This window comes from Olea europaea, chromosome 21 (assembly GCF_002742605.1).
Source record: "Olea europaea var. sylvestris chromosome 21, O_europaea_v1, whole genome shotgun sequence".
NCBI lineage: Eukaryota > Viridiplantae > Streptophyta > Magnoliopsida > Lamiales > Oleaceae > Olea > Olea europaea.
This window is the reverse complement of record NC_036257.1, coordinates 416,343-443,583: the sequence shown is the minus strand read 5'-3', so window position 1 is coordinate 443,583 and position 27,241 is coordinate 416,343. Positions and strand designations below refer to the sequence as shown.

Below are 27,241 nucleotides of genomic sequence, written 5' to 3'. Positions count from 1 at the left end.
ATAATTACTAAGTTTTATTCACACATTTTGTAGAAGAAAAATGCTAGTGGTACATAATAGAATGTACCTAAGGGTGTACACCCTCCTCACATGGGGTGTGGGGTCCACTCGAATAAATGTTTTTTATTCAGGTGGATCCCACACTCCATGTGAGAGGGGTGTACACGCTTAGGTACACCCCTGTGTACCACTAGCACCACCGTTTGTAGAATCCGTTGCTAAAATTATTATTTAAACGCTTCCAAGTCCCAAACAAACACTAATTTTGATCAATAAACTTCTTAAAAAGTAATTTTTAATATATCCTTACACACACTTTGAAACTTGCCAACGTTCTCTCTTAAGTTAAATTTCCGTCCAAATTATTGAGTTAATTTCATAATTTATCACTGAAGTGAGTCTTTAAAGTACATTTCTAAGATGTTTAATAGCTAAAGGTTATTTCACATTAGACAAATTGTCACGAAGTACATAAAATAATGCCAATCCTATGTTTCACATTAGACAAATTGTCACCAAGTAATAAAAATAATGCCTATTTGTATGTCTCCCATTGAATATAAAGGTTGGCTAATGGACGGGCTGGAAAATTAGACTGTTATAAATATCTCTCAAATATTTCTCGATTTAATACTAATCCATCATCAATCACCCATGGTAAAAACAACGTTATAGTAAAGTTATGATCTTGTGAAAATAATTCTTGTGACAAATTTAGGGAGACCACTTGACACCTCCAAGCACACTTATTATTCACTAACTGAATAATCATTTATGTAATGTTACAAAATTAGTTTTTGGGCCATCTTGATAAAACTTAATAAAATATAGGGAAAATTATATAAGTAAGAGATTAATTATAGCACATTTCAAAAATAAGAAAATAAGTTTTAAATTTCAAAAATCAGATTTTTATTAAAAATTATTTATAATTTAATTAATTAATTATTTTAGTAATTAAATATATTTAAGTCACATATTCATGTAATTTGGTCACAAATTAATTATTTAATTGTCATTTATTATTTTTTGGTCATAAATCAGAAATTTTATATCAAAAATTATTTTACCGTCACAATTCAAAAATTTTATAGGTCACAGTTTATTCATCGGTTACCAATTGAAAATTTTATAAGTCATGATTTATTTATTGGTCATAAATTACAAATATTACAAGTCACAACTTATTATACAGTCACAAATTATCAAATTATTGGTTACAGATTAACAATTTTTTAGGTCACACATTATTTTTCAATCACAATTTATCTTTTTCATTGATCACATATTATTTATTGGTCACAGATTAACTAATTCAATGGTCACAATCAACCAAATAATTTGTGATCACTATCAACACTTACAATTCACAGTCACAATTTTCAAGTCACGTATCTAATTGTGAGTCACACTCACAATTTTTATGTCAACATATCCAATTGTGAATCACAAATAAACCAAACTGCCACGAACACCGCCATGACCACTGCTACGGCCAACCATGACTCCCAAATTGTGAGTTACAATTGGGAGTCACAATTTCAATTTTCAAGTCACGAGTTCAATTATTTGTCACAAAATCAACCAAATCGCCACGATTGCCACAACTACAACTACCATCGTCACCACAAAATCGTGCAGATCACCAACATTAGGCCATCGCCATCGCCATCGCCATCGCGCACACACCGTCGCCGCAACACACGCGCAAAAACTTTCAACGACAAAACTTTCCTATATACACCACCACCACAATTTTCAACACAAAACCCACCCAAAAAGAGACCAACAACACCACCATCACCACAACCTCAGAGCACCGCAAACACCAGATCCACCACTAGATCGCGATTTCAACGACAAAACTTTCCCATATCCACCACCACCACAATTTTCAACACAAAACCCACCCAAAAAGAGACCAACACCACCACCACCACCACAATTTTCAACACAAAACCCACCACAACCTCAGAGCACCGCAAACACCACATCCACCACTAGATCGCGACTAGATCGTGACCAAAATTTCCCCATATCGCAACCAACAAAACTTCGGTACCAAATTGCAATTGCCGAGCGGCAATAAACATTGCACAGCGCCCACAGTTGCAACGCGACAATGCAGCAGCAATGTTGCAATGTGCACAGCAATGCAGTGGCAACGCGTCATCTGCATATCCATCGTTGCGATATCCATAAATCGTGATCTGCCACAAAATCGTGTAAATCTGCGTATAGCCATATCAACCATTGTCGCGATCTTCTGTATATGCCAGATTTTGCCTCAGATCTACTGCACTTGCTCTCTCTGTAGCTGCGACGGCGAGAGAGTTGAGAGAGAGAGAGAGAGAGAGAGAGAATTGAGATGGGAGGAAATGAGATGAGAGAGAGAGAGACGTGAGATAAAGGGTTGGCAAGAGAGTCGAGCTTTCGACGAATTGAGAGAGAGAAAGGGAAGAAGGGAATTGAGATTGATATAATTGGAGTTTGAAATTGCTTTAATTAATTAATTTTTAAATATATTAATTAATTAAAAGAATTTCTGATTTGTAAAATACTAAATATGACATCTTATTTATGAAATGAAAATTTTTAATCTATTAGAATCTGTAATTTTTACTAAAATATACTCTTTAATTAATTATATTAAAAGAAATGAGAAATCTTTTATTATTATTATTGTTGTTGTTGTTATTATTTATCCTTTCTTTTGGGGTATAGGGGTTATGGTTTAGGGGTGTACTCATCAAAGTATTTCATTTTGTATAGATGTACATATTATTAACTACTTATAGTGGTAGTACAACTACTTAAATAAATAATAACTAATTATTTTTATTCCTCGTCGGCGTTTCGACGGAATCTTCCATTTCCTCGCCGTCGTTTCCTGCCGGAAAATTCCTATCTATCATTTCTACTCCACACCCTTTTTCAACTTACTTTCCTTTAAGTTAGTAAGCTTTCCTTTTTCCCCTTAATTTTTAATTACTATTCATAATATATGTATTTGTACTATAGATTTGCTTTATAGACGAAACCTTATTCTTTGTAGATCTGAAACAAATTTGAGGATCAGAAAAGCATTTGGTGATCTGGGTCTGGTTTATTCGAATCTCAGTAAGTTTTTTTCCGTTTTCTTTCTAATTTTGGTTAATTATTTTTTTTGACCTGAAATTGGTGAAATTATCGTTTTTCTTTTGGTTTTTTGATTATTAATCTTGTCTTAGCTTGATTTGAACACTACGGGTAGATTGTGATGGTTTACTTGTTTTTTATACTTGTTGAACTAAGATTGAAACTGTTTGACTTGGGAAGAATATCTTTGAAGAGTGAGTATAATTAAATTTAAGTATGCTTGAACTTCAGTGGCTATGAAGATTTGTAATAATTAGATTTGATGAGTATAGAATTATTTTTATGTATAGAAATTCACTTATTTTCAAGTAATACATATGGAATAAAATTAAGTTAAGAAAAGGGAAATTAGAGTTATCATCAGTGTTTTAAAATGCGCAGAATTGTAACGCAAGCTGTTTGAGTATCGGACTTTGAATGAGGTCCATCAGATGCTGCCTGTAATTTTCATTTAATAATTTGGGTTTGAATTCTGAAAGTTGAAATGGAACCGGATATAGACAAAGCGCTCAGAGCCAAAGCAAATGCAGAAAAAAAATTTGCCGAGAAAGACTTTGTAGGTGCCAGGGATTATGCTGTAAAAGCTCAAAAGCTGTGTCCTCGACTGGAAGGTATAGCTCAAATGGTGGCTACATACGGAGTTTACATTGCTGCTGAGAAAAAAATTAATGGAGAATTTGACTTCTATTCGATCCTTGGATTAGATCCATCTGTGGACAAGTCGAAATTAAAGAAACAGTACAAAAAGATGGCAGTGTTGCTCCACCCTGACAAGAATAAAACTGTTGGAGCTGATGGGGCATTCAGGCTTGTCTCTGAGGCATGGACACTTCTATCTGATAACGTCAAAAGGAGCTCTTATGATCATCGGAGGAATTTGTTTACTGGACAGAATGTTGGGGCTGGTGTTTATGACAGTTATTCCAAGTTTTCAGGTTCCCATAGGATACTTGATACATTTTGGACAGTCTGTACATCTTGTCACGTTCAATACGAGTATCTCAGGAAGTATGTGAACAAGCGGCTCTCTTGTAAGAACTGCCGTGGTGTCTTTATTGCTATTGAAACTGGACTAGCCCCGGTGGATGGTTCTTTCTCATATGGCTCTTGCTATGTTCCTGAAAGTGTTTATGGAAATCATGGCTGTGGAGCTACATATATACCAATGACCACTGGACTTTGTGCACCTAATGGAGTTTCGGGACATCATATGGGACATAGATCAGAGTGTGTCTCCAATATATCGTTCCAACGTAACTCATTCTCTGAAAAGTCTGTAGGTACTTTAGATCCTAATGGATTATCTACTTCCTCTCTAGTCTTTTGTCAAGCAAATAGAAAGGCAAATAAAACAAAACCCAATGGAAAACATCATGTGGTCTCTAATGCATGTACTGGTTCTAATGGAATATCAGGATCCAAGCGCGGTAGACCTGCCAAGAAGAGAAAAGTGGACTCAGGAAGTATTTGTGCCAGTGGACATGAAGATTTGCCTCCAAAAAGTGCTGCAGAAGTGAAAACTGCCAATGGGAATGGAAATTTGGATCCTAATTCTAAACTTCCCTTCCCATCTGAGACTTCAATTAAACGCTCTGCAGTTGCCCCCACTGCATTTGATGCTAGACAGTTGTTGATTGATAAAGCAAGATCAGAAATCCACGGGAAACTAGAAGAGATAAGGTTGACTTCAGAAGCAGAAGTTGCAGAGGCCAAGAAGAGAACACATACTAAAGTTGATAAATGCTGTGAGGCTGCTATAATATCAGGTTCAATTGGTACTGGTCATCGAGCAGAACTGAAGAGAGCTATTTCGATGTCAATAACAGTACCGGACTCAGATTTCCATGATTTTGACAAAGATAGATCAGAAGAATGTTTTAAACCGAAGCAGATATGGGCCCTTTATGATGAAGATGGTATGCCTCGTTTGTATTGTCTAATCCGCGAGGTCGTCTCAATTAGGCCATTTAAGATTTTTATCAGCTATTTGAGCTCAAAATCTGATAGTGAGTTTGGGTCTGTAAATTGGTTGGTTTCAGGGTTTACCAAATCTTGTGGGAATTTTAGAGCGTTCAACTCTGAAATTATCGAGCAAGTGAACATATTCTCTCATCTTCTTAGCAGGGAGAAGGCTGGTAGAGGAGGTTGTGTTAGAATCTACCCCAGAAGTGGAGACATTTGGGCCGTATACCGTAACTGGTCACCGGACTGGAACAGGAAAACTCCGAATGAAGTAAGGCACCGGTACGAAATGGTTGAGGTTCTTGATAACTATTCTGAAGATCATGGTGTGTGCGTAACTCCTCTAGTTAAGCTTGATGCATTCAAGACTGTGTACCAGAGGAATATGAACAAAGATGCCGTTCAATGGATTCCAAGAAAAGAGATGTTACGGTTTTCTCATCAGGTGCCGTCTTGTTTACTTAAGGTAGAAGGCACTAACTTGCCCGAGGGTTGCTGGGATCTCGACCCTGCTGCAATTCCCGAAGAGCTTCTTCTGGTAGAACCTGAGGTTTGCAACAGTGTAAGCCATGGTCAGACACAGAAGTTCGTTGATGCTCCAGATGAAAAATGCCCTGCTGAATTTGAAGGACAGGCTGTTGAAAAGTTTAGTCAAATAAAAAACATAACTTCGAGTCCAGACAAGTGGCATGGTGTTGTAGGTGATGCATTCAAAGCATCCTCAGAATGAAATGGGCATGAAGTCTTAAGGAAGAGATACGGTAATGCATGAATCTGATGCTATCACAGAAGAGCTTCTTCACCTTAAGCTGGAAAATACGAAGAAAGAGATGCCAAAGCAGAGACTGAAGTTTGGCAGGTTATTTCATTATCATACAGCATTTAGAATTGGTGATAGTGTACTGATCGAAACGCTGTCCTGAACCTGATATGGAGAAATAAAATTGTTGGAGAATCGAAACTGATCCGTACTGCAAGTATTGTTTTCGGCTGTTTAGCAATCTGCAACAAAAATTCAGATCTATTAACCGCTCGTTTATAGAAATGCTTCTTATATTCGATTTCTCGCAACATTCTTAGGAATAATGTGATGGGATTATTTTGCCAAATGTGAGCACTCAAGTGACTCTGTTGTTAGTTCATTTTTATGTATACTGTTTTTGCTGCACGACTTTATAAATTATTTGAAGGGCAGAATAGTCTTTTACTTATTTGTCTTTTATGTGAAGGGATTATAATCCCACATCGGTAAAATACCGAAATAATGACCAATATATAAAGGATTGGAACACTCCTCTTAATAAGGAGATGGACTCCAAATCTTAACATGGTATCAGAGCCCAGTAAACTCCAACGAGCGATTCGATCCGATTAAGTCTCTAAAAATGAGCATACGGATTTCAAGATTGGTCTGCTCAAACGAACCACCATCTTGCGGGAGCATGTTAAGGGAGTATAATCTCACATCGGTAAAATACCGAAATAATGACCAATATATAAAAGATTGGGACACTCCTCTTAATAAGGTTGACCTTATTAAGATAGATCCCAAATCTTAACATTTTACACAATCATGCTACTCTGCCAGCTAATTTGATAGAAAGGTCGACCTATTGTCACATAGCATTCTATTCTTGGATTGTTTAAAACGTAGTCAATTTTTTCATTCAATCATCTGTTGTGACTTACACTTCTGTCACTATAAGTGTCAAAATCCTCCTGACGAAGTGGCATGACCCTTTTATCAAAGCGTACACGTTGGAAGTTTTTACAGTAAGCCTCTTTTTTTTTTTTTTTCCTTCGACACTGAGTAACTTTTTAAAAGAAAATTAAGCCAGATATCTGCATGTTAACTAGGGAACATCAATCTTTTTTTTATTGAAAACTAAATAATTCACACTATATCCAAAAAAAGATTAAAAGACGGGAAAAAAAAATATATAATACTCCATTAATTGTCTTTTCTTTTTGAATGAATATCATAGTAAAAATGCCAATAATAAATCAAATCATAATAAATGCTACTCATAAATAAAAATGATATCATTGACTCCCATCACACGTTCACAGCTTTGCAAAAGAGCATCAACGAGGAGGAGGAGGAGGCGGAGGAGGCCGAGTCACCTCCAAGTTGACCGCCGCCACCACCACCACCAAGCAAAACCTTCTCATAATAGTCAACACAGAACAAAGACAGAGAGAGTTCCATCTCATGCCGAGTCCAAACTCTGTTGAACTCACGTACCTCCCGTACTTGCTTCACACAGCCCATGTACAGCCTCCGGTAGCCACCCAATGCCACCACCACAGCCCGCACACCCTCCGGCGGCGGTGAGAGCTGGCGGAAGCACATGTGTTCCCAAAACGAGTCATTCTGAGTTAACGAGCACCACGTCTTGCAAACACAAGCAGCCACACCGAGCGAGCGATCATCGAGTCTCTTCAATATCTCTATCAGAACATCCACATTATCGTTGATAAAAAACTCGGGCATCTTCTCTGTTTCATCCACCATATCGAACTCGCCGAACCCGGATACAGAAAATAATTAGTGAGTTGAGAGAGAAGTGAAAAGTGTATTTGTAGAGTGAATAGAAGAGAGAGAGGGAGAGAGTATCGAAGCTAGAAAGAAAAAGGCCAAAAGGGAAATTCCAAGAAGAAAACTGGAATCAAGATCTTGAAAAGAATAGCTAAAGGAGCTGAGTGCCGTTGTGAGTTTGTCAAAGTAAACGTTGTAGCATGGAAGCTCTCAAAATCAACATATTCTGCATGCAAACAAAAAATCATTTATGGACAAGAATCACCCACCAAAATGGTCAGGCTGCTAGGTCATACTGTTGAACTATAGGTCCATATTATGAATACTCTCGACAAGAAATTTTGCTATTCAAATAGAAGCCTGTGACAGTATGAGCTGAAATTTGAATTTTCAAATCAAGGGCTGAGATGGTGCTTTAGTCTTGTCACAGGCTACTCCTTGTGTAACAAGGTTGCTCAACAAGTAGGACCAAAGTATATGTTACCTCGTTATCCGTCAAGAAGTGTAGGTGTAAACAATTTACATTCAAGTAGCCTAATTGCAACAAGTATATCCTACCCTGAAGATCAAACATTAAGAGAAATCATCTCATCATACATTAAAGAAAAATTAAGACAAAGGAAATTAATGACAGCATGTTGAACAAAAATTCAAAATTGTGATCATAATTGATTTGGGAAGTACTACTTTCCTGAAAAACAGTTTGATCCATTAGCTAGCATCTCCAATCAATTTATCTCTCTCTCTCTCTCTCTCTCTCACACACACACACACACACTCTCTCTCTCTCTCTCTCTGGGCTTGGCGGTTGCCCCGACAATTGGGTATAGGTTGCGCACTTTAATGCCATCCATTTTCGGGGCTAGTTGATTTGACAGACTTGATCTTCTACTCTTGACAGTATAAAAACCCCTTACTATTAATGCGGTAAAAAAAATTTACTTATATTTTGCCAATTGAAAGTTTTATCCTGTCCACTGTGGATAGATCATCAATTTCATTATCTAGAATTTGATGTATTGGAACCAAAACCAATTAACACTCGCTCATTTCCATTTCAATTCTTTTTACACTTCATAAAAATCAAACGGGTGATTTTCTCCCCCACTACGGATCCCATACTACCCCCCCTAAACTGAAAATCCATAACCCCAATTGCTACGGAAATACCATTTAGTTGACCTATGCCTGTTTGAACAGCCTCAGTTAATCCTGTCTTTCTTTGATAAGAATCAATACGATCTTTATATGGCTCCTCCTCCGAATGAAATCCAATGGGATCCAGAGAGACCATGTCTTCATCCATAGGATGCCAAGTACTGGGATCGATCGAAAATTCGATTCTATTGCTCAACAATTTAGGAGAATTTTAACTTGACCGTCCTATTTATTGTATGTAGAGACCGGTCAGCCGGTTAGGCTGTGACATATTATGCACCAAATCTGGACTTACTTTGTGCATTTGAAAAATTAAAAATAAATAAAATTGACAACTAAATACACAAGCAAATTTGCAATCAATGCATACAATAAAAGATCCAAGGAACCAAAATTTTAATTCAAGTTACATTTGTATTCGTAACCTAAAAGTCAACGGTGTAAAATCCTTGAGTGCCTCCCTTAATATTTTATTGATTAAACAAGACGAGTGTGACACTTGACTTAATATTTTATTATTCCCAAACTATATAATGATATTTCACATTAGATTCCTCAGCCAAATTATGACATATGACAACAATACAAGGCAGACAGAAGAAGTTCGTCTTTAACCTTTATTATTAAGTTGAACAATAAAAATTTTTAAGATAGAAATCGTTATATAATTATTACATACGAACATTTATCATTTCAAATATTTGGGTATTAGCGAAAAGTTGATAGATAAAATCAATATTCATGAAATATGTTTTGATAGGTGTGGATTATGTGATAAGTTGTTTTTAGTTTTAAAATTTGATTGTTGAAACTATAACAAAAGGTTGAGGATCGATTTATCATTTATAAATGTTGTGGACCAACTTGCTATAGAATAATAAGCTGAGTATAATTAGTGCAAATTTCTTAATATAATTTTTAAGTGATTGGTTCTTATCTAAACAAATTCCCTCATTTCCGAAGCACTCAATGGAGGCCACATTAAAACCACTTGGAGGCATTATATGTAGACATCTAGCAGTAATTAAAAAAAAGGGAACAAGTTGCTCTCTGGTTGAAGCACTATACCTTCATTCGAAGTCACTTGTCGAAGCACTCTCTCTTCTGACCGAACCTCTGCACATCAGAAGCTATCCTTAAAGTCGAAGCACTTGCTACCTTTAACACGAATCTGAAGAGTGTCTATAGGATTGATTGATGTAACGTTTATATTAATAAATGTCAGAAATGTCAACCTAAAGTGTAGGACGACCGACTCCTTGTCAATGTAATTAATGTATGGTAGAGAGTAATGTGAGGCTCCGATTGGGATGAGGCACGTGGTTCTGATCCAATAGTGACCACGTCGGCTTTAATCCTATAAATAGCAACTCTTAAAACATATAAAATAATAGAAAAAATATACCTAAACTTCATATACTTGAAATTATAATCCTCTCCCCCCCCCCCACCACCCCCACTCACTGGTCCTTTGCTTTTGGAGCTTGGATTCATTTTATAGAGTTGTTTGCAATAGAATTTTGATTTTGCAATTATCCTCGATCACGTTGCCGGTATCTGAACGTTTTTGTCTCGTGTCGTAAAAATATCTCACGTCCATTGTTGCCATGATTTTCTGAACTTGTCTCCGATTAAACGTGTCGGAAGTTGCTTATGTGGACACAAGTGGATTCGGCATTTATTGTTCACGTTGTCATTGCGAAAAACGGGGTCAAAACTTTATAAAACTAATTTTGCGTATGTTGAAGTTGACACTTGATATTAGAGAAATCACGCTGAACAATAAACATGATTGAATCTCTCTCTCTTTTAACTATTGTTAATAGTGTGAAATCTATAGTATCATTATCTAATTCATCTAATTCATAATATATATTTGATATTCACAGACGACAAGTGAGCATAACGGCCCTCCTTCCATTCCACTGAAGATTTTCAAGAGGCGAGGTGGGGTTGTTTGGGGCAGGAAATTTGTTCCCCATCTTTGTTATTGACTAACCGAAGAATCCCTAGCCATTCGAGGTGGGGTTAGGATGGAGTGAGGTTGGGACATTTTGTCATATCTAATCATCACTATAATTGTAAAATTATCTTTTTTCTTAGTTCATTTTTGGTAGGGATTCAAATTTGAATTTGAATTTAATTTAAAGCCAACAATTAATTTTAACCATACGTTTCATGAAATTTTGGACTTTTAATTCACATATTTTTTATCAACTTTTATTAAAATTTACTAAAAATATGATTTTAATCCTCATCAAGAAGCTTAATATTGTCTAATACAGTACGATCGACTTTATTAAAGCCGTATTCGTCTCCATATGATTGTCTTGTAGATCTATAAAGGAAACCCTAAAAGTCCTACAACTATGAGACAGAAAGCACATATTTTTAAAATAGGGATTCGAATCAGAGTGAAATTGACAATACATCTTTTCATTATATTGATTGTTTTGTATAGGGGTTGGATTTGGATTTGTTTGGTGGACATAAGTGAAACGACACAGTTTCTGATTCCAAACTCAGAATTTGATGCTTGCAATCCTACAAGAGAGCCCCGTAAAGTCCGCTTACACTTTTTACATTGGATCTTACCCTTTTCACTGCGAGGGGAAAAATGATTTTCTTGATATCCATTGGAGACTACTTTTCTCCATTTCAAAAACCCTTTGTTTATGTCAAAATTTAATTGAGTTGACCGATTTCAGTTTGATCCAGATTTTCATGGTCGTGCTCGATCTATCAATTGGATTCGGAATTGCTAAAGTTCAAGTAATGTGTTATGTACACCTCAAGCATACCATTTTGATTATGGCTTCTCTAGAAGTTCAAATTCATTAACTTAGAGGTTCTCGAGTGACCAAGATAAAACCGAAAATTTTCCGATTCCTAGACACCTTCTCACTTTCTTTCCACTTGAGTCTTGTTACAACTTAATACGTAGATTAGAATTAGAGCTTCAAAACATTTAAGTGAATAGCACTAAGCCCCCGTTTGGCCCCCATTTCGTGGAGATGAAAATGAGTGAAATATTATTTTTTTCAATTTACGTGTTATATTATTTTATGGAAGATTGTGTGATTGAAAATAAGAAAGAGAAAAATGTAATGTAATTAAATGAAAATTAATTGGGGCCAACGGGAAGAAACTCGGACATTGCTGAAGTCACACTAATAATCTTGTCCAGTAAATTTAATTTAGAGTGAAAATTCTCGTCTTCTCAAGTAATACTACCCACTACATATTTTAATAAAATAGTTCAGACAATAATAATAATAATAATTAAATATCAAATAATCCAATAACGCAAGTCAATGTAAGTTTAAAATATATAGAAACACACACACAAAATAATATTAAATATATAGACTTGTGTGAAGTGTAAACAAAGGATAAAAGATAAGCAGATAAAGACTTAGAAAAGAAACAAATGAAATTCTAACTGCTATTTTAGAAGAAAGCTCAAAACTGCGGAATCAAAAACTGAACTTGTTTGATTTGTTAAAATGTTGATAGAAATTAACGTATGTACTTTTATCTGATTGTTATCGTTGTTGTTGTTTTTCATATGCTCAATCAAAGAGTATTCAATTCAATATTTTCACTTAGAAACATCCTAATTCAAGATACACAAGTCATCTGAATTATTGCATACATGTTAGTATTTATCTTGAAACTTGAATATATGAGTTCAGATATTTTAAAGTGTAAAAACTCATTAACATCATTATAATTGTTACGTTTCCTCAGACGAGGCTCTAGAGAATGTCACGTGACAGCTAGCCAGCAAGAATACACAGGTCCACACTCCACAACACTGTCATATTTGGTTGAACTGAGATCATATATATGATAATTGAAGTGATGTATCACATCCGCGGAGGTGCCTGTAGGGATTTTCTGTTCCATACGTGCCATTAAGGCAGTATTGACCTTGCTCATGCTCCTTAGGCCCAGGCTTCCTTTCTCTGTTTTTTATTTTTTTATATTTTTATTTTTATTTTAATAACAAGTTTCACCAAGGAAATTCAAGTTTCACTGGGGTGCCAAAAAGGAATAATTTTTCGCTAGGATTTCTAACAATCCCATTAATAGGTAGTATCTCAGTCTTCCCAAGAGTTCTCACTGCACAGATAAATGGGAATGGAATGATTATTATTCCGTAACATAAATTGATGGATTATTCTTCTTAGGGGCACTGATTCGATATGTCAGTTGACCAAGGATATACCACTTGAGGGATGGCTAAATCAATCGGATTGTGACCTGAAAAGAATGAATTATTCTTGAACTTTTGGGCCAATTTTATTTATTTATTTTTACTTTAACTAATTTATTCATTTTATTTCTTTTACTAAAGATTTTAATATATATAGATCTAGAAGTTTTCTAATATTCTTTCTGCGCTGTGATATCTTAACGTAATCTTAGTGAGATGGTGATAAGTGTATTAAGTGTATTTTGTACACTTATCTACCAGTAAAATGGAGTATTTGTTAGTGATTTGAATGAGCTATAGCTTAATTATGTGTTAATTATGTTTGTTAGGTTGAACTAAATGCAAATTGGTGAAATTGGAAGAAATGAACGAAAACGGGCAAAAACGAAAGAAATTTGAAGTTTGGGGACCAAAGTGTAAACATTCAATAATTGATTCGGACTATGAAATGATGATTGAAGATCATATAGGATCGATTGGATACAATTAAAGGTATTTTTACAAATCAATTTCAAACCAAAGAAGTTACGCTCCGAATTTTTAACCTCAATTTGAAACCCATTTTTAGGAAATATTAAATACGTTTTAGAATCGGAAAAGTTAAATACAAGCATTAGAATTGGAAAATTTTTATCCAAGAAATGTGTAACTCTTTGAGTTAGCCTTCCAACCCACTTTGAATCACCTCAATATAATATCAGGAAAGAAAGTTATGACCAAAATGCCAAAAGCTGCTCAGGGACCGAAACATGCAAACTGGCACACGCACAGGGGACAAATTTGTCGTGTGTGCAAGACCTCAAATTTTTGACCTGAGAGCCACTTGGATCAATGGTGTATGCATTGTAGTTTTGCCTGTGCGCGCACGTTAGGGGTTTTTCCACAAACGAATCAACAATTTCCTTTTGCGATTCAAACTGTTTTGGAATCCAAATTGGACACGATTTTGACCTACTTTTCGGTTCTTATAAAATAGAGAACAAGAGTTACACATTGAGAAAAACTCTCTCTTGTCCCTTCATAAACAATAGTATCATCAAATTCATCAAAAACAAGTGGCCAATTCATTACTTTTAGGAAAGGAGATCAAGCCCTAGCAATGAATTGAAACTTAATTACATCAAGATTTTGGAAAATTAAACCTTGGACTTGAAGATAATCATCTTTTGAATTATTTTATTATCTGGGTGATATTTTTCTAATTTTGTAATATATATTAATATGTTAGGCGAGATCCACTTTTGTATTGGATGAAGATGAACCCTATTTGTTATTTAGTTCTAATTAACACTTGTAGTTTAGTTTTTCTCGTGTTTCTTGATTACTTTTATATACCCATTGTTGACCACTAATTAAATAATTTGTTGCCTGTTGTAGTGTTGAGAAACTCACAATAAATTTAGAACGTGGCAAAATCAACATATGTGCAATAAATATTAGGAATAACATTCATTACTTGTGCAATCCTATAAATAATAGAAACTTTATTGCATTCTAATCATTCGAATTCGAGCTAGGATTAGATTTGAGTCGTGGTATGATAGATTTAATTTTCCTTGAAAAAGAAAATTATATATCACAGTGTTATTGATTGTCAGAGATGCATGAACGAAACTAGTTTACAATTAAAAATTGAAATAGATATCAATAAGTGGATTTGAAATCCAATACAATCATCCATAATTTAATAAAAACCAAACTTTTTCTTTTGTTTTATATAATTTGAATTCCATACATAACAATAAAATTGACTTGAAGTTATTCCATGTGGAATGATATTCTCAACTCATTAAATCTATTATTTGTCAACGATCTCATATACTTCCGAGTTTCGCAAGAACACTAGGCTTATTGTCCAGCCTGATTTGACTTTGCTTGAGTAAAGAAAACTTTATCCTGCTCTGTTTTGATCAAAACAGTCTAATGAGAAAGCATCTATTCACGTCAAACAATGGTTTTGTTGATCTTCATCTGTAGCTTCACTTGCTCTTTAGCTTGGCTCGCTACTATGCCGAAACTTTTCGGATCTCGTCTTTAGCCTTACCTTGTATACCCTCCATGGCCTATTCAAGGTACTATAACGTGCTGTACAAATATCCGAGACAATTAACCTCTTCATTGGGGGAAGACATCTCCCACCTCACCTTTTTTCAGAAGATCATTCGTACAAGATCTTCTTATAATTGATAGATGTAACGTTCTGCAGTATATGCCTAAATGATTAAATTGTTAGTTTACTTTTCATAAGTCAAACTTAGGCTATAGGGTAACTACTTTTCAGAAATAATAAATGCCCAATAGCGTATGATTGATGGAGTGACACCTAGGAGGAAACATCTCGACCATTAGAAAGAGGCCATGTGTCTATTGTCCAACATTTTATTATCTTCCTCTTTTCTATATAAGCTCACACTTAATGCTATTTGCAGGTAATGGAATTTTACACATTCAAAGTAAGATTGTTTACTCTTTTTGTTATCTTATAGAATCTCGGCGTTCGAACACTATTGTGATCACATCTTGAGCATGTCCCACATAAAAATATATTACACAAGTTGACTGACTTGATCGTTGGAGGACATGAAACCACCTCTTCTACGATCGGAGAAGGCCATGTGTTCCTGATAGTTTGTCCAAGTTTGCAAGAGCTTAACTATGTGGATGGGAGAGGAATCGATATCCATTGATCACGATACTTGTGCAAAAACCAAAGTCAACAATAATATTTGAGGTTTCTCTCTGAAATTTTGATATCTCAAAATTGCATTAAGATGTCAAAATTTTAGTGAATAGACAATTAAAAAGACATTATTACGAGAGAATAACATATTGGACTCTAAATATATACACCAACATTGTGTGTGTTGGTGTTCAACCAAGAAAAGACTAGAGCGAATCCCTTCCATCGCTCGTGGAGCATGAAGTGATACACGAGAGAAATAAAAGCATAAAAGGTTTGCAACCCTCATGCAAAGTTTTTCCTCATCCAAGCTGGCTACAAGTAGGTAAGTAAAACAAATGTGATATACTTAACAGAATAGGTTATGAGCTAGCCAATAAGGATCCGTCATCTATCATGTCCCTTAAGTAATCAAAATACTCCAAAACTTGGAGTGAAATCTATAAATGTCCCCTTCTTCAAAAAGAAAAACATGCAATTCAAATACTTTCCTCTTGATTAGCTATTTCTCCTCTTCCACCAAGTTTGAGCATTGAAATCAGTGAGCTTAAGAGGAGAAAATCATAGTTAAATGGAGATTTGTGGATTCAATTTTACCATCAATAAATTGGCGTCGTCTATGGGAAAACTTCGAACAAAATAACCACGAAATCTCTACTATAGCTAGGAAACCTTGAGATTTGTAAGATCGTCCAAAAATGAGTAAAATAGTAGGAAAGCTATCACTGGAGGTTGAAATCGAAGGGTATGGCAGCAGCAATAGTATGGATAGCGATGCTAATCCAAAATGGCAATGAGAAGAAATACCTACAAAGTCACGTACTGACGTTTCCTCGCTTAAAACCATCACTTTAGTAAATAGACATCCATTGTAAAGATGATTCATGAAATAACACAAAGCTTGAAGATGTTAACGACAAAAAATGTGTCATTGCGTGTACAAATTGAGAATTTGGAAGAGAATTGGTGGGAAAAAATTGGTGAGAACCAAGAAAAACATGTCGCAATCACTTTTCATGGGAAGAATAGCAACTAGAATGCATCAGGAGCTGATGAAAATATACTAAAAAGGAAAAAGAAGGAGCAAGGTAAAGCAAAAATCGCTAGAGGGAAATCGACAGAAGAGGTAAGCTCACACGACAAGAGATCTATCCCATATTATCGTAAGGATGGTCATGGAACAAAGAACTCTATCAATACATCCTACAACATTTTTTCGTCTGAGAAATTTGAAAATCAAATGACTAGGCATATGAAATGGATGACGATGATGAATACGTACCCTTTTCCAAAGAAATCAAAGATGTCTCAATTCCAGACAAATTTTTTCGCCCTCTCATAGAGAAATACAATAGGAAATGAGATCCCATATACCATCTATTTGAGTACATGATATAGATGAAATTAAAAAATGAAAGCCCCATATTGAAGTGCCAAGCTTTCATATGACACTAGACAAACTTGCTATATGTGATATAGCAAATTATCTTAGGGATCAATCAGAAACTGACCACAATTTAATGAGGCATTTTTGGGAGAATTTGTCTGGAGTAAAATGGGACGAGTACCAGCTATGCGGTTGAATGATATCTAGCAAAAAGGTGAGTTTCTCGAAAGCTATTTTGCATGATTTAGCACTGAGTTAATCGCTTGCGAGACTATATCAGATGAGAAGGCCATGACGTCTTATGGAATGACCTATTGATAGGGACTTTTGCAACTGAAATCCAACTTCCTATTACCAGTTGGTAAACTTGATTTTTCAAACAAGAGGCAGAAAAGTCAAAATAGAAAAGGGGAATGAATAGCGTCCATTGTCTAATAGGTAGAACAACGTATCGCACGGAAAAATTCAAAGGCAGGGTCCTCAACATATTCATTTCAATTGCCAGCTTAGTGGTACTCGCATTTTGACGAACCCAAAGGTATGGTGCATGTTATATCTTTAGTCCTTCCCTTGGATATGGGAGAAGCTCACCCTTCCCCTAAAATTAAAAAAATAAAAAATAAAGTTTTACAAAATTCACTGCTCCAGAGATCCCAATACGGATGAATGCTATGAGGTACTCAGCATGGCAAAACTACTAAGTCAACAAAGAGGATCGCATAAACAAGGTGATGGCAGGAGACCACCTTATCCAACTAGATGGCGAGGCTGAGGAGTCAGACGAAGACAGTTCGAGCCCACATAAGCACCTCTAAATGCTCATAGCTCTTCACCCTTAGTAAGGAAAATTAACACCATAATCGGATGTCCTTATATTGGTAGGAAAACAATGAATGCACAATGAAACTATGCTTGCACCACTAAAAGACCTCAGAGGAAGTATTCCAGATATGAGGTAATCTTAAAAATATATATCTTCTAATTTATTTAATAGTGATGCGATGCATTAATAGTGCGGGCTATAACAGCTCGTAACGGCCCTAACCACATGCTGGTGGATAATGGGAGCTCTGTGAATATTTTGTTTGAAAGTTTGTTTGATCAAATGTATGTTTATCACTCATTGATACCCAAAATCAAACCTTGTATGGCTTCACGGGAATAAAGGACAAATAATGTTGTCAATTAAGTCAGTGAAAAGCCAATTGCATTTCAAGGATTATGGATTTCATGATCATGAATCGTAAATCATAAATCTACCTATAATGGGATCTTGGGAAGACCCGCTCTGAATCAGCTAAAAGCAATAGCATATATCCATAATCTATGCATAAAATTTGAAATTCCCCAAGGGATAGTTGGCATAAAGGAAAATCAATCTGTCGTACGTGAATGCAATGTTAACGCTCTAAGGAAATAAGCTACAAGGCCCCCAGTGGGTAATACCATATTTATGATTGAAAAGAAGAAATATATGCTTGAAAACCCTTTTTATGAAAGCAAGCATCTGATGTTGTGAATGGTAGGTTGAAAGACTTGCTTGCTAGTAAAGATTATGTTGCGGAAGCTCTCTCAAAAGATCTTCAAATGGTGGTTTTCCAGGCTCAGTCCAACGTACCTTTCTCTACCAACAATTAATCCAAACGGCTCCAAACCACAACCAATTGATTCACCTTGGTTGCTATTCAATCTTACCCACGTAGGACAAGAAATGATGATGATTTATCGCCACAAAGGCTAAGAGAAAACACCACAAAGGTATACTATGAAAGAACCACCAATTGCACACGTTATACCAGCGTTCTGGACACTTCTGGACACCTTTTTTCTCACACAAAGGGGGGCAGCCGGGATTCTCTTGTTTCTTCTCTCAAAATCACACAAAACATCATATGAAAGTGGCTAGGATTATAGCCAAATATATACTTTAGGATTAGGCTTTAAGTTGGGCCAATAAAGGGGTAAACGGGCCAAAATTCAAGCCATCCATAAGGAATACAATTGGGCCTGGTGTAGCTCATTGACTAGGTTGTTGGACTTATTTCATTCATCGACCTATGCCTATGAAATAATATTAACCCACGTTAACATCATAGCCCGGGATTTATTGGGTATCAAAAACCCAACAAATCTCCACCTTGATGCCCAATAAATCTACAAGCAATCAAAACACACAGTTAATACTTGCATAATCAAGGTAGCCAATAAAATTGGATCACAGACCTTACCTCGTGTTTCCAACTTAAAACACATATCATACTTACTCCATGTACTCACTGGGGCTAAGGTCAAAAACACCCAAGTAGAAGCAAATATTTAACAATAAACAATCAAGAGCAAATACACATGCGATGACGATATACTATAGGATAACACACATAGATCTTTTCAGAAACACGTTCACATAGAACCATAGATTAACACCAAGTCAATCAAATCACGGTCGACCACATATGCAACACATGCATAAATGGCCCTAAAAAAAGATCTCACCACACTTACCCTATCCCATTCCGTGTTTCTCACACCTCAAGAACACATATCTCCTCTCATCGCCCACCACGCTCACTAGGCAGATCACTCAACTCATGACTAATTGGTAAGTCACAATAGATCCTAAATCCACGGGATAATCCTCTATCTCCACATCACTTCTCCCAACCTACGTGGATAATGGGTCTCCACCTAACAGAAGTGATAGAAGTGTCTCTCTCACACTCCACCTGATCAGGGTCTCTTTCCAGATAAAAGATCCTAGACATTTGATCACATCTCCACTCGTGATCCAAATGTCACACTCCACATCCCTGGTACAAACTATCATGTACCTCTAGGCATCTATACTCCACCTCACCAAAAGACACACAATGCACTGCTAATGCATCCTAACCTACTATGCATGCAAGCAATTACACCAAGTAATCCTAATGTCTCAAATTCATGCAAATGCACCTATCAAACACATTGAAATGTAGCAGATAACCATGCAACAAAATTTAGACAATCACACACATGCAGAAAGGATCACACACAGATGCATATGCAGTGACTAGGTTTACACTTAATAAACCTCACTGGGGTCATAACTCGACCCCTCAACCAAATTCGTCTCACCTCTCATCTTTCCTTTCAGCTTATCTTTCTTCTTGGGACAGTCCCTAATAAAATGTCCAGACTTACCACAACTGTAACACCTTCTACCACTAGACTTGTCTCGTCCCTTGCCCTTCTTCTTACTACCCTCATCACCCGAGTCACTACTCGAATCACTACCGTCTTAAGTTCTACCCAAATTCATCTGCTTAAACTTCATTCTACTCCTCATCATATGTAATTCGCTACTCCTGTTATCCTCTTTTTCAGCCTGAATCTCCATCTCCTTACTCCTAAGTGAGTCTATGACAATCTCGGGTGTTAAGGTGTCCCTACCATACTTAATTGCATTCTTAACTTCCCTATATGAATCAGGCATGGAATTAAGCAGGATAATAGCCTTATACGTTTCAGATACCTCTTCATCACAGTTCACGATGTCTTGAACTAATTTTTTAAAGACATCCAAATTATCATCAAGATCTTTTGAAGGATCCATTTTAAAGCTGAAAATCGTTCAAGCAAGTACAATTTATTAGGAGTTGATTTAAGCAAATATAAGTCCTCCAACTTTTCTCAAAATTGTTTTATAGAATCCAGTTTTCTTACTTTTCTTAAAACAGTATCAGATAGGTGTAAAATAATTGAAGTGTATGCAAGTTCATCATACTCTTCTTTTCGTACTTCTATTAAATTTGCAGGAAATTTGCCATTTATGGCTTTTAAAACTTTTTGTTGGACCAAAATACCCTTAATCTTTTGTTGCCAAATTGAAAAATCCCCTTTCGCATTAAAAATTTCAACTTCAAAGCGTGAAGACATTTTTAAAAAATTAGAACAACCAAAAGCACAGATAGGTCACACAAAGTTATTCTACGGCCGCAATATACACCATTCTAAATTCCCAAAGTTTCGTAAGATTCACGACCTTAGATCAAGAGAATGTTCGAACGGGTCAAGTCCAGGTGTTCTAATAGGAAAATCAATGCAACACGAAGGTATGTAAACAAAAGTTCCAATTTCCACGCAACAAGTCTCACACAGTGACTATATGACAAGTAAAGCACAAAATCAACTATCAACTTGCAATCAAAACTTAACACTTCAAAAAACAGAGCAAATAATTCCTAAATTTTCTAGCACAAGCAATGGTTGCCAAGCAATGACAACCCCCAATCCTAACAATCACCCCACAAGATGATCTGTTAATGCTGAAATTTAAACTAAGTTAAGCCAATATACCAGAGCGGACCTATCTGAGTCCATGAATTATGAGAGTTGCGAATTTATCACTTTAGGACCACCACTATTCATCCTAAAGTCTCTGAAAACTGCAGCAACCCAAAAATCACGATCGAGTCCCGAACGCCCGAAGAACAATGCTGTCCAAATTCTTCTGCGTACCCTGAAACAGAAAACTTTCAACACAAAAAATGTCAGAAATAATATAAGGAACAAACTGCCTGAAGGGATCGTCGCCAGAAAATCCTTCACGCGCCCGCACGCGCCATTTCTTCCCTCTGCGCGTGGTCCTCATGCGCTACCACACGCACCGCCGTAGACTGACACGCGCCGACCTACAGGGTTCACCTCCTCCTGCACGTCACATCAGTGGTCTCCATTTCTCTAAACTCCTTCTGGATTGATCAAAAAATGCGAAAAACGGAGACTGATTTTAACAGTTTTTGGACAGCTTCTTCAATCTGATTTCTGCTACGTTCCTGCCGATTTTCTGGACGATTTTTGGTAGATTTCACGAGCCAAAACTTTCACCTTGAAGCTATGATACAAATTGTTGCGGAAGCTCTCTCAAAAGATCTTCAAACGGTGGTTTTTCAAGCTCAGTCCAACGTACCTTTCTCTACCAACAACCAATTCAAACGGCTCCAAACTACAACCAATTGATTTACCCTGGTTGCTATTCAATCTTACCCACGTAGGACAGAAAAGGATGATGATTTATCGCCACAAAGGCTAAGAGAAGACACCACAAAGATATACTATGAAAGAACCACCAGTTGTACACGTTATACCAACGTTCTGGACACCTTTTTTCTCACACAAAGGGGGGCAGCCGGGATTCTCTTGTTTCTTCTCTCAAAATCACACAAAACATCATATGAAAGTGGCTAGGGTTATTGCCAAATATATACTCTAGGGTTAGGCTTTAAGTTGGGCCATTGAAGGGGTAAACGGGCCAAGATTCAAGCCATCCATAAAGAATACAATTGGGCCTGGTGTAGCTCATGGACTTGGTTGTTGAACTTATTTCATTCATCGGCCTATGCCTATGAAATAATATTAACCCACGTTAACATCATAGCCCGGGATTTATTGGGTATAAAAAACCCAACAGATTACTTCCTAAGTACTAAGGGGAGTATAAATTTTGAAGCACAAAACAAGACTGGACTCGAAAAAGGTCAAAGCAAAGACAGTATAAAGGCGAGTCTTAGTTCACCAAAGAAATTCCAAACGAGAATGAGGTTTATCCTATGAAAGGAATTTTCAGCTAAAGGTAAATCTCAAGTAAAAGCGAGGTCGACTCCATCAAAGAAACACGAGGACTGGTTTCCACCCCCAAAAGAAAATTATTGGCGGGACCACCTCTGCTTATTTGTAAGTGGCATGACATGTTATACTAATACACGAAGTACTGATGTAATAAAAATAGATGTGACAGGGGACACGATAGCAATCATAGCCTCTTATGTTATGATGATTTAATAAAAGTTCATTTGGTAAATAGCATTGTCAAACGTGGAGACTACCACGAATATAATAGATCACGCTAATTGATAAATAGTCATCGTAAATATTGAATGACGAATGAATAAGACAGTGTAAGCATAAACAAATAGCCTAATGAATAAAATTGCACTAAATAAATAATGAAATTTCATCAATAAATTGCAAGGAAGGAAGTGAAATTTTACTAAAATAAGTAAGATAAAAGGGAATTATCTATCTAAGTTAACCAGCGTTTGAGATTTTCAAAAGCAGATTATCTTGGTTAACTGGGCATTACCCTCAAGGGGAACACTCGTTGTGGTGGGAAGGAGAACAAAAGCAATATCAATTGGTTTAGTACTAGCAGCGGCTTCGCTAGAAAAAATGAGTGAAGGGTCCACAAGTTGGGCAGGTTCGACAGAAGCCTCAATGGCTATTGTAGTATCTCGAAAAAAGAGGTCCTTGACATCCTCTTCTCGAGCCTCCAAAACTTTCATATTCCACTCAGGGATAAAAAATTCCTAATAATGTCAAAAACTTTATTCTACCCTTCTTGTGTTGTCTTCTCAACAAGCTTCACCTTTGAAAGGCTTTACCCTGCAAGAGCTGATTAAGAAGCAAAGTTTTCTCACTCCTTATCTTCTCAAGATTCTAAGAGAAATCATATTGATCAACCTGACTGTTTGAAGTTCCTCTCTAAGGCGCAAAAGCTTACTCTCGATTTTGGCAATGTAAGTTGCATGACTTTCCTTGTCAATTTCAAAATCTTTAGAAACCCTCTTAACATCAGCCACTAAGGAAGCATTCCTCATAATAAAGGTTTCAGCGCCCTTACTCATTTCCTTGTACATTTTTTTTTCTCTTTCTTGGCTTTCCCCAGCTTTTTCTGAAGCGTCTCGTACATCTTTTCCAAAGAATCAATTTTCTCTCCAACTTTTCAGCCCGTAAAACACAAATGCTCATGCTCTGCCTGCTGATCATGATGATCTATAGTAGCTTGCAAAAGATGAGACTCAATAAGGTTCCCTTTGCTTAAGGATAAGATCCTCTACAAATTTCTCTCAGGCGAAGTTAAAATATATATTAAAAAAAAATCTGGCAACCTTGGAGACAAAGGGAGAAGTGCGGACAACACCTTCTACTCTAGTTCCTCATTAAAACGAGAAGAAAATAAAGACTTAGGAAGTGTATATGCAGCTCTTGTTTCCTGACCTGTTGTGGCACATTCCGTGATTTACCTCCCTCGCAAAACTCTAGGGCGGGGTGGGACGGTGGGGGCCCTAAAAGTTGGGTTCAACCTTTTTGAAAATAAAGACTTAGGATCTGTAATCGGTTCAGACCCGCTTGGCATCTTTCTCCTTTTAGAAGAGTCCTTAGACGGCCATGGAGACCCAGACTTCAAAGGCAAATGCCTTTTGAGTTGAACCTGCAACACCTGATAATGAAACACTAGTCCCCTCGAAGATGTCGCTTAGACAATTCATCACTCCCTCATGAAAATACTTTCTTGAAACTCCCAGAAGCTAAGTCTTTTGGAGGAAGAGGACCCAAAATTTTCGAGAACTTGAAAATAGTGTTAAAATCAATTTTTATGTTGGAATGGATATTGAGATTGTCTGTCAAGCAAAACAGTTAATATGAAGTTAGCATCTTCAATAACCACTATAACATCGAAAAAGTGATAACAGGGAAGCGAAAGTCATTAGGATTAAATACCCTATCACCCCAAGCAAGGAAAAGTACTCCTTTTATAACAATGTTGAAAAAGAACATGATGAAAACGATGACAAAGAGGGGAGTGTGAACCCCATATATCATTCAGAACACAATAATTTTATAACATGGAAAGTCAAATATCATTCAATCCTTCTCAATTACATTGGTAACAAAGGAGAATAGAACCACCATCGAACAATGATATGGCAACAGAGTAAGATAAGGATACAAAAGTAGTAAAAACGGATGGGATACTGTAAGAAGGCGCATATCTATAGGTTCAGACGAAATGTTTAGGCCGTTGGATGAATCAACAATAAATCTCGACCATTCAAAATCTCCTTATAATCGTAGTCATTAGATGTCAATGGATGCTTGACCTGCATTAAAAGCAAAAAACAAAAAAAAAATGCACTATAAAATTGTGCTTAGTGAACATGCACATTAGGTGCATATAATGCACATGGACATTAATCTCGAAACAAGTAAACAAACATCCTCAAGCAAACGACAGATTAAACAAGTCCATTCAATACGCCCCATGTCAGCTTTCACCAACAAAGGAGAGTACAAATAAGTTTGCAAGGTCACAAAAACACAAAGCCCAGTAATCAAACTAGATTTCAAGTACTATTGGTGTTTGACCAAAAAACAGACTATAGCAAACCCTTCCCATCGTTGCTGCGAAGCATAAAGCGATATGCGAGGGAAATGAAAACAAAAAGGACTTGCAACCCTCGTGTGAACTTTTTTCCTCATTCAGCGGGCTACAAATGGGCAAGCAAGACAAACGTGATATTCTTAATAAAATTGGTTATGAGCCAGCCAATAAGGAACTGCCATTTGTCATTTTCTTAAGTGATTGAAATATCCCAAAGTTTGGAAGAAAATCTATAAATACCCACTCCTTCAAAGAGACAACCATGCAATTCAAATATTTCCTATCAAATAGCTATTTCTCTTCTTTCTCCAAATTTGAGCATCAAAACTGGTGAGCTTAAGCAGAGAAAATCATAGTTAGACGAGGATTTGTTTATCACCATCAACAGTGTGACACATGTGACAGCCTTACTATACATTCATGACATATTCTGTAAGCAGAGGCGGACCCACAGTGGGTCCTAGTGGGTCACGTGACCCACCAACTTCCGGAAATTGATTTTTTTTTATTTTGGGCCTTCAGTCCTCTTCAGCAAAACCCAAAAGAAGACTCCAGTGCCCAAATGGAAAATTTGAAACCCATCCCTAGTTTCCTTCCCTTGGAAAATCAAAACCCATTCTTCTTCTTCTTCTTCTTCTTATGTTGATGAACACTCTTCCACCGACATAACATATTATAAATGTGTTTAGTTGTGTGTATTGTTTATGTATTTAAAAAAAAGCCTCATAGTGAATCCGTCCGTGATTGGTGATATCATAATTCAAGAACTGAATTGGGCAAAGATTTTTGGACAGTCAACACATAGATATTGAATTATTCGGCTGTTGTTCAGATATATATGTATTGTATTGTGTATGTAATTATCATGTAAAAAGAAAGTGAGAGAACTGAGAGTGGAAACAGAGGGTAAAGGATGAAACAAAGAGAATAGAGAGAGAGAGAGTGGTGAGTGAATAAACTAGAAAGTCATAGAAGCCAGTATGTCACCGTGTGTTTTATTGGAATGAGAAAATTTCATTTGGCCTTTGGGGGAATAAAATAATAAAATATTGGATAGTGGTCTTTGATGATCAAAGTTGTGTAACTTCATTTCATTTCATAAAATTTTATTTTTCATGTATAAATTCAATAGTGATGATCTAGAGTAGTCGAACGAAGATGTTTTGGTTATCCATATATATCGATAATTTTTTTTCAAACATTTTATTTTTATTTTTCAAGCATCGTATTAAACCATTCTATTGCATATTGAACATTTTTTATTTTTAGTTTTTACAACATTTTTGCAATTTTGATTGTGTCAGGGATAGATCTAAGTTCGGATTACAAGTCGGACTAATACATAACAAACTGGGCTAACATGTTAAAAAATTAAATATGCACATAATTTTTTTATTATTTTTATTATTATTATTTTTTGGCCCTAAAAACTATTAAGTGAGCTGGGAAGGGGACTAGGCTACAGCCCAGCCCAATCTCCTATCCGGGATTGTGCCCCACTAATTCAAAATTTCTGCGTCCGCCACTGTCCGTAAGTAACAATGAAATTTTTCTAAAATAGTTTTGAATCTTTAAAAATGTTTTTAAAAGTAAAAGTGTCTCGAAAATTATTTTGACACAATAACTCGTAGACCATGCTAAATTATACGGTATAAGGGAGTCCAGTTTTTTCACTTTTCGACATATTTTTAAATTAGATCGTTTCAAATGGTTTGAGAAAAATCCAAAATATGAAATCAAACTATTTAAATGGCTCGAGGAAATCTCAACAAAGTTTGGTATTAAACTGCGGTTTCATCCTATAATTTTTTTTTTCATCAACATATTCACTTTAAAGTCAATAATCTATTGCCTATAAAATATCTTTCTACTTTATTGGTTATCGAACTATATAATATCAACAAAACCACAGTTAAATCATTAATATATATATATATATATATATATATATATATATA

At 36.1% G+C, this 27,241-nt stretch overlaps 2 protein-coding genes across 4 annotated transcripts; one reads left to right on the top strand and one right to left on the bottom strand.

The window, feature by feature from the left end:
• The first annotated feature begins 2,769 nt into the window (after positions 1 to 2,769).
• LOC111370349 lies at positions 2,770 to 6,311 on the top strand. Of its 3 annotated transcripts, none has more exons than XM_022992015.1 (3): positions 2,770 to 2,953; positions 3,056 to 3,120; positions 3,520 to 6,311. In XM_022992015.1, exon 3 carries the CDS (start codon positions 3,623 to 3,625, stop codon positions 5,828 to 5,830), a length of 2,208 nt encoding a protein of 735 aa, XP_022847783.1. In that variant the 5' UTR covers positions 2,770 to 2,953; positions 3,056 to 3,120; positions 3,520 to 3,622; the 3' UTR covers positions 5,831 to 6,311. The 3 variants fall into 3 exon arrangements, with proteins under 3 accessions (XP_022847783.1, XP_022847784.1, XP_022847785.1); XM_022992016.1 differs by having other exon boundaries at positions 2,782 to 2,957; XM_022992017.1 differs by having other exon boundaries at positions 2,782 to 3,120; positions 3,520 to 4,418; positions 4,554 to 6,311.
• A 741-nt stretch (positions 6,312 to 7,052) lies between these two features.
• Positions 7,053 to 7,863, bottom strand: LOC111370244 (F-box protein SNE-like). The gene has a single exon (XM_022991929.1). The coding sequence runs from the start codon at positions 7,613 to 7,615 to the stop codon at positions 7,157 to 7,159; it is 459 nt and encodes a 152-aa protein (XP_022847697.1). The 5' UTR covers positions 7,616 to 7,863; the 3' UTR covers positions 7,053 to 7,156.
• Between the last annotated feature and the right edge of the window lie 19,378 nt (positions 7,864 to 27,241).